Raw genomic sequence first — 10,000 nt, 5'->3', positions numbered from 1 at the left:
AAAAAACAAAATATTTATTATTTATAATGCAWTTCATAATATTAATGATAAAAATGATTTATTTGTGATAAATTTATTGAAATTAATTGAAGTTGACTATTCATTATGTTTTKTWTTTTWWWTTTTATTTTCTAAACTAAAATAWTAAACACTTTTATTATTATTTTTATTTTRTAAAATTCAAAGTCAAWGMGTTTGATATCAGATTTAAAAGAGTAAACTTCTGGTATTATAATATTAAATAATATTTAACTATAAGTAAAAYAATTATTTAATATATATATATATATATCTTTATATTTAAATAATAATAAATAAATTAAATWCTAAACATTTATTAACAATGAATTKAGTGGTGGCCTTATAAATGAAAAATTATGTCAAATTATTWATAATATACAGTATATGTATTTAAATATATGATATATTAATWTTTTATTAAGAAAAACATATATATATATATATATAGATAACTAYGAGAAAAATTTAATAATAATAATAATATTATTATTATTAATATAATACAATACCATAAAATAAATCATTAGTGTTTTATCATTTAAATTATTTTTGCGATTAAAACTGATAATACRGTATTATAATGTTTATACTGTTATAAATAATAATTGTTTTTGTAGTCATATAATAATTATTATTGTTGTTGTAATATAAAATAATTATGTGTATAATTTTATTTATAATAATGCTAATTTATTATTTAATATCATATAATTTTTTGTGAATACATTGGAAAAAATTTAATAATCCAAATATACTATATTATACAAAATTTTTTATTTTTTACATAATATAAGTTTGTTAATAAATTTTTTTTAATTACATTTAACATTATTACTAATATACTAATAAAAATGTATTTTTGTTTTACAATTACTATATCAACATAAATGATATAATTTAATGATATATTCATTATGTTGTTATATTATAKTCATTATCTATGTTTTAATTAAAATTATTTTAATTACAATTTATACAATAATATGATATCATATTATTATTATTATTACTTGTAAATACTTTTATATTATTTATTAAAGCAATAAAAGTTATTATTATTATTTTATTTTGAATTTTAAATTTAATTATAACAAAATTAATATTTATAAACATTTTGTTAATACATTTTTAAAAACTAAAATTTTAGATAATTTAAATATGTAAGATTTGTTAAATTTTTAAAAATAATATATATTAAATTTTAAATTWAAAAAAATATTTCAGTATTATAATTTWAAAAAAGTAATTTATGTCAATTTTTTTGTGTTAAACTTAATTAAATTACTTTAACTTAAATTTGTAATTATAAATACATAGATACGTCATRTTTAATTATAATTTATTTTTAAAAAATATATATTATTTTTCAAAGTAAATACAGTTAAAAACACTTAATAAAATTATAATTATTATGTAGAAAATAAAATAAAAATATATAATAATTAATTCTAGTAAAACTAATTTATTTTATTACTATTACTTCATATAATGAATATTTATAGTAATTAATTATTATCGACAAATTGATTAATTGATAATATATTTATTATTATTATTATCTACAGTGTGTTTAWCAAATTTGGTTAAAGTTATAATTTTATATTTCAATATAAAATTAACATTAAACCGATATGATAAGCATATTATAGTAAATTTACTGTAAAAAAAATTATATATAGTTTTCTAGAAAAACTATATATAAAAATAGATATCCTTCACTATTGTAGGGAAAAAAATAAACAAAAAATAAATTCAAACCAGTGTTGCATTAAATACATATTTATATAGAAAACATAATTATTTTTTTTTTAAAAAAAATTAGACTTAAATTATAAAGTAATTAAATTACAAATTTGATATAAATTTTTGCATTTATATCATTTGCAAGTTGCTTATTGTTTGGCTATTTATTTATATACAATATATTTAATTATAGTATATATAATTTTTTTTTTTGATTAAAATTATTAAGTTTTTATTTTAATTATATATGTTTTGTGTATATCCACAATATTTTTTAAATTATAAATTATAATAGATTAGTTTTTTTTGTAAAAAAAATATTAAGAGATATTTAGTAATCTATTAATTATAATTTTCATAAATATTATTATTATTATAATTTATTATTAACAGGATTACTGTCAAAATAAAATCATATATTTTTTTAGAAAAAACTTATTCATCATAATTTTAAAATAATTAAATATATAAACAAGGTCATCATTGTGTTTATATGTTAATTTAGTTAATATTTTTTTTAAATAATAATCAGCAGTAGTTTTTTATTATTATTATTATTATTATTATTATTATTATTATTATTATTATTATTATTATTATTATTATTATTATTATTATTATTATTATTATTATTATTATTATTATTATTATTATTATTATTATTATTATTATTATTATTATTATTATTATTTTAGCATGTGCAAAATTTTATAAATACATATAATCAACAACAACAACAAAAATATTATGCTAAAATTTACAATATTGTACATTATAATTATTATAAATTTGTATATTTTATTAGTTTATATATTTATAAAGAAAAACATTWTTATTTAGCAATAAAGAGATTATAATTATTTATTTATTATTATTTTTTGTTGTTGAATAAATTTATGAATAATACTGTATATTATATATATATATATATATATATATTACATACAATATAATGTATGAGTCAATGCTCAATACAAATGCTACAAAAAAAACTAAACAAATTAATTAMTTTTTGAAAAAAAATATTATCAATAATAATAATATAGTATATTTGTAAAATTATTATATTATATTGTTTGAATTTTTTATCAAAAAAAAAACAAAGTTATAATAATAATTTTCTATTAAACAAAATATTAATACAGTATGTGTTATAAAGTATTATAGATTTTTTTTTACTAAAAAAATATAAGGAAACAATAATTATTATAGAGTTTAGTACTATATTATGTATTTAATATAATTATGGTTACCAAACAAACAGTTAAATCAAAAAAAAATATTTAAAAATTTAATGTTATRTGATTTAGTTAAAAACAAATAATTTATATGTTTATTAAACTTTTTTTTTAAAAAAATTTAATATCGATTTTCTATTAAAATATCAAATATATAAAAAAAATGTCATAGTTTGTATGAAACTATTGCAACTAGGTTATTTTTATGTGTTTGTCAAAAAATTGATGACTAATTTATACATACAGTATTTTAATAAAATTTTTATATTTATTTTTATAAAAAAATTAATTATGGTATATATGCAATAAGTTAAAATAAAAAATATTATATTGCAATATTAGTAATTGTAATATATWTTAACTTAGTATATATATAAAGTATTTATATATATACTATATATAATATTATTTAGAAAATAAATAGGATATTAAATATATTTTCTATAAAAAAAATACAATAGGAATTTCAATTGAGGAAATTTTATCCATATTTTTGAAAAGTTTTATATATAAATATATATATATATAATATAAAAATTAATTTATTGTTAATAGAAATTTTCATTAAATTTCATATTCAAATATATACTGTTTTTATATAACTTTGTAGTATTGGTCACTCTACTAGTATATTATTTATATATATATATATATGTAAATTAATTTAACCACAAAATTGTTTAGTGATGGTTATGATGACTGCCCCTGAAATGTAAAATGTTTGATTAGCTATTATTATTATTATAATAAATTTATAACAATTATTTTACCGTTTACTATATATATATATATATATATATATATATATATATATATATATATATATATATATATATACCGCATAAAACAATTTTATTTGAATTTGATTGATTCAAAAAATATATTGTACATTAAAAAATAACAGTATTATATTTTATTATATTATTATTATTATTAATACAGTAATAATAATAATAWTAAAAAASTTATTATAATCTGAAAGAAGATTTGCTTTTATATATATATACAGTATATTTAAACCCATTGTCTAAGTGTTAGACAATTATTATAGTCATAACATATTATTAGTATTATAGTGTTATCTCTCTCTCTCTCTCTCTCTCTCTCTCTCTCTCTCTCTCTCTCTCTCTCTCTCTCTCTCTCTCTCTCTCTCTCTCTCTCTCTCTCTCTCTCTCTCTCTCTCTCTCTCTCTCTCTCTCTCTCTCTCTCTCTCTCTCTCTCTCTCTCTCTCTCTATCACTAAATTCATATTTTTATATATATATAAAAAAAATATTTTTACCACAAAGTTGTTAAAACAACAAATTTTATTATGTTTTTTGATTTTGTGTCAATTCATATGAATTATGATTAAATTATTATTATTATATCTATCTTTTCACACACACATACACACAAAGAGAGAGAGAGAGAGAGAGAGAGAGAGAGAGAGAGAGAGAGAGAGAGAGAGAGAGAGAGAGAGAGAGAGAGAGAGAGAGAGAGAATAATAACTATCCTATAATAATAAAAATAATAATTTATTTAATCTATCTATACCTGTAGTACTAGTATTAATATTTGATTGTCTAACACATAATGTTTGTATTAGATATATAATACTAAACTAAATGGAAATGCATTTATCAAAAAACAAACAAAAATTATATATAAATATATATATAATATATAAAACTTTATGCACTTTTTGTAAATATATTTATTAGTGAAAAATCATTTTACTATTTCACTCTCTATTTTTATTTTTATTATTATTATTATTATTTTTGTTTATATTTATGACATTGAGATAGAAGTGCAATCAAATTATTATAATATATCATATATATATAGTATTAATGTATAATACAGTATATATTTATATTTATATATATAAAAATACATTATTCACTAAACAATTCACTAATATTGTTCATCACAAAAAAATGTTAGCTTTAAATAACAATACAGTATTATTATTATTGTTATTATTAACTATTAATTTTTTACTTTAAAAAAATATATTGCAATTTTGTTGTACTGTATATTTAACAAAAAAAATACTTTACAAACTCATACAACATATATTAATATAATACTAATTGTAAAAAATAAATAAAAATAAATAATTTTAAATAAAAGCTGTTTGTGTGTGTGAATCATATTTATTATTATTATTATTATTATTGTATTAATAATTTTAATAATAATAATAATATGCTTTTAATGTAATATAGCATATTTAAATACCCTTATAAATTATATATATATATTTGAATGCAATATAAAATTATGTGTTCAAATCATATGTTTTTTAAAAAAATATTTTCTTTAAAAAATAAAATAAAACAAAACAAAATTATTGTATGACTTCCGCACACACTTATCATATCATATCGTAAAATACATAAACATATTGTATATATATATGAAAATAAAACTACTACTACTACTACTACTACTACTACTACTACTACTAATAATAATAATAATAATAATAATAATAATAATAATACTAAACTATTAAATGTTAGCTAAAAGCTGCAATTAGTTTGACATTAAGTTAAATAAATACTTAAAAAAATAATATATATATATATATGAGAGAAAAATATTATTAATAATAAAGAAAATAATTTTGTTCTCCAAAATTGACTTTTAGTTTTCAATTTTATTATTATTTTTATTTTTGTTTTAAGCTTGAAATCCTTGAATTTATTTGAAGCAAACTTTTATATAACAACCATATATACAGTATATATACTGTATATATATATAATATGTTTTTAAAATTGACGTTTTAAGACTTTTAATTTTTATTATTTTTTGACTTATATTTTTATTATTTTTTTTGTATACAAAAAATAAAATAATATTATATATTACAATAATGTATTTTATACTGGTATCTTATAATAATAATAATAATAGTTATGATTTAAAAAACCAAGTTCACAATAATCATAATTAACTTTTTTGATTATCAAATAGCATAATACAGGTATATTTAATAACTTAAACTTAGATTTATATTTATAATGCCATTATTACAGTTTAATTTCTAAATTATATTATAATTTGCAGATAAACAATGGTTTAAAAAAATTATTTATATATATATATATGTGAATTATATTAGCCAGATTAAATTACAATATATATCTATATATATATATAAAAAAAAGTTAAACATGAAATTTAACTTTTTTCACATAAAAAGTAATGATAATTATTTTTACATTATTATAGTACACTATATATTGTATATATATATATATATATATATATATATATATATATATATATATAGTATTAAACATAAGATTTTTCTTTGAGTAATTTTATATAAATGATAAATAATTTTATTTAATTTCAATGATTATATTATTTTTTTATAATAAACTAAAATATATTTTATTTAAATTTTGTAATTATAATAATAATGATAGTAAGTAAAAAAATATCATTTATAATTATAGCAAATTTAAAAGATAATAAATTAAATATCACTAATCAAATTAAATTAAATACTAGTAGTAGTAATAATAATAATATACAAAAAAAAATAAAATAATTCATTTAATTTGATTTATTTGATTTGCGATAATTGAATGAAAATTAAAATACGCTATTAATTAAAAAAAAAATTTTGCAATAAATTTGCAAAAAAATGTTTAAAAATGAAAAATAAAACCATTTTTAAATAATAATAATATCATTAATATTGTACTGTAAATGATATGAACAAATTATTAATTAATATTATTAATTAAAAAAATTAATTAATTAATTATTTAATAAAATAATACTAAATATTATATGATATTAAATGTTTATAAAATATAAAAAATTAGTTTAACTAAAATCTATATAAATGTTTGGTCGTTGACTTTCATATTGAAAATTTTGAAATTTTTATAAAGTTAAAAGAGGATCAACATTAAAATATTGAAAAAAAAATTAGTTAAAAATTTTAACATTTTACATTTACATAGAGCATCAAAAACTAAGATATAATAGATTCTCATTATTTTTTTTTATTTTTTAAAAAATGGCGGCAAAAGTATAAAATATATTTAGATTAAAAAAAACTATTTGTGTATAGATTTGAATAAAAAGCATAAAAACAGGGCATAAAAAATTTGAATTAAAATTTAGAAATTTATAATTATTATTAAAAAATATTAAAAATAATAATAATTATTTTTAGAATTTTAATCTATAATAAAATAAAAATTTTCTTATTAAGTTAGTGAAAGTTATAATTTTGTTATTTAATACAATCGCTTATGTGCGCTATTTCAAAACAACTTAGGCGTGGATCACATATTACGTTCGCCGTTTTTTTTAAGTATTCTAGACCCCCCCTATGCTTGCAATTTTTYGCATGTAATCATTACAAAAAAAAATTACTTTCGCTTATATCTATCAGCTACCCCCCCTCCACCACAAAATAAAAAGATATTATCTAAATGCGAACGTTCTTAAAGTCTCTACCCCTCCCCCTCGTTCGCAAAAATACGCTTTGACTAAAACCCCCCAAGTGCGAACGTAATATGTGAACCACGCCTTTACGCAATTATTAAACACTATAGATCAGATTATTTACTGTTTTTTATATATAAATATATATATTTTCATCTTTAAGTATGTCAGTCTCAGTTAAAATATTTATTATAATTAATATAAAAATATATAAAAAAAACATGGTATATATTAATAATAAAAAAATGTTTTATTTTTTTAATAAATAATATATAGCTTAAGAAACTATAACAATATTTAATTAATAATTGACATCTTTATTGATGACGACCTTAAATTTAATTAATTAATTTTTTTTAAGTAAAAGTCACTATACAAAATTTTGTGCTATGTATTGATTTACAAATATAAAAAATATAATTATTAATTTGATTAATTTATTTATATTCTCCATATATTTTTTTAAAAAAAAAGTTCAGTCATGTTTTAAAATAAAACCTAGGCATAAATTGTTATCTAATATTAAGATAATAATAATAATGATGATGATAATGCAGTTGAGGATGCTAGTGTTAATAATGTCCTTGATGATTGTAAAATGCTACAATAAGCCTAGTATATTTAACGAATTTGCTGATTATGGTGTTAGACGAGCAGATAGAACTGGTGGTGGCTATTGGAGACTTCATGGTGTACCTGGTCGACATGGTGGTTCTAGTCGTTATGGTCCAAGAGGAGCTAGTGATTTTAGTATTCCAAATGGTTATGATGCTTCTGATGGTCCTGCTAGTTATGGAAGACCTATGTATCCTAGTTTTTCTGGTGTTCCTGGTCGTCCTGATGGCGGTGGTAATGGTATTAATAATCCTGATGATTATTGGAGCGTTTATGGTGTTCCCATTGATATTAATGAGGATGGTCAAAATCACGGTGGTACTAAACGTAGTGGTCCAATAGGAGCTAGTGATTTTAGTTTTCCTGATGATTCTGGTAGTTATGGAGAACTTATGTATCCTAGTTTTCCTGGTCGTCCTAGTGGTAGTAGTAATGGTGTTAATAATCCTGATGATTACTGGAGCGTTCATGGTGTTCCCACTATTCTTAATAATAATGGTGAAAGTCCCGATGGTAGTGGTGGTCCTAGACAAAAAGGACCTAATGCTCTTATGTATGATGGTCATCTTCCTCGTGGTTTTACTGATAAAATTAGAAATGATAATGATTATTTTAAGGCTTATGGTGTTCATTTTGATGTTAATAATGATGGTAGACTGTTGATAAAAGGTAATCGTGATGGTCCATTTTTTTTTAATGAAAAAAAAAATGGACCATTGAATCCTAAAGGTTTTTCGGAACTGATAAACGGTTAATAAATATATATAAAAAAAAATATCTAATTTTTTTTTAATAAAAATTCTATTGGATGTGTTTATTATTATTATAAAATTATATTATCATAAATAATATTGTTATATAATTTTTAATTGCGATTAAAATGCGAATAAAATAATTCATTTAATTTAATTTATTTGATTCTTAGATAATTGAATGAAAATTAAAATACGCTATTAATTAAAATTAAAAATGTTTGCAAAAAATAGTTTTAAAAATGAAAAAAACATTTTTAAATAATAATATCATTAATATTGTTGAATAAATGTTTTGAACAAATGATTAATTAATACTATTATTTTAAAAATTTCTAATTAATTATTAACTAAATATTATATGACATAATAAAAGCTTAAATGTGCTTAAAATATAAAATTTAAATATATATTTTTTTTGATAAACAAAAGTTTAAATACAAATTATTATATTAAAACTATTATTATATTTATTAAAAATAATACAATTGCTGATAAATGGGGGAAAATTAGACAATGATTACTAAAAAAATTTTGACACTGAAAATGGTCTTAAAAAATATATACTTAAATATTTTATTTTTTTTAATAAATACTATTAATGTGATTATTATTATTATAAAATTAAAATTATATTATCATAACAATAATATTGTTATATAAAAACCGCAACAATTTTCAATGTCTTTTAATAGATTAGTATTTTAAAAATTAAAAACAATTTATACAGTTATATGGGATAATTAATATTGTTTTTATTTATTTTTTAAATTTTTTTTAGGGGGGGGATTAATGATGATTTTAATTTAATTTTGTAAAATAATTAATTAATTTTTTAACACTATTTAAATATCTATTAAAAAATAACCATTATATATATATGTTGTAATTATATATATTTATTTATTTGGGCGCAACAATTAAAATTATAATAATTTTTTTTTTGGTGTATATTTTTAATATTTTAATTTTTATTATAACCGCAACATTTACAATACATATATAACTATTAYATATATATATATCTATTGTTTTATTATCATAATTAAAATTATAAAAAACAGGTTAAAGCAATAAAAATTAAATATTATGTAAAATAATATATATAATAAACCAAAAAAAAATTATATATATATAAAATAATTAAAATTAAATTTATTTATATATATAT

The 10,000-nt window shown here is 16.7% G+C and overlaps 1 protein-coding gene across 1 annotated transcript in view; it reads left to right on the top strand.

Annotated features, from left to right (window-relative positions):
* Positions 1-9,071: 9,071 nt before the first annotated feature.
* Positions 9,072-10,000, top strand: part of LOC128959295 (caspase-7-like) — a gene marked incomplete at its 5' end in the record, with an annotated part of 8,906 nt that continues 7,977 nt past the window's right edge. The window contains one exon of the mRNA XM_054305237.1: positions 9,072-9,101. Coding sequence (XP_054161212.1) covers positions 9,072-9,101 — 30 coding nt within the window. The remainder of the gene's footprint in view (positions 9,102-10,000) is intronic.

Source organism: Oppia nitens, unplaced genomic scaffold, assembly GCF_028296485.1.
Source record: "Oppia nitens isolate AA-2021 unplaced genomic scaffold, nextdenovo-longstitch-racon4-pilon3 scaffold44_pilon_pilon_pilon, whole genome shotgun sequence".
In the NCBI taxonomy this organism is placed as follows: domain Eukaryota; kingdom Metazoa; phylum Arthropoda; class Arachnida; order Sarcoptiformes; family Oppiidae; genus Oppia; species Oppia nitens.
The sequence above is the reverse complement of the archived record's forward strand: the minus strand, read 5'-3'. Positions and strand labels throughout refer to the sequence as shown.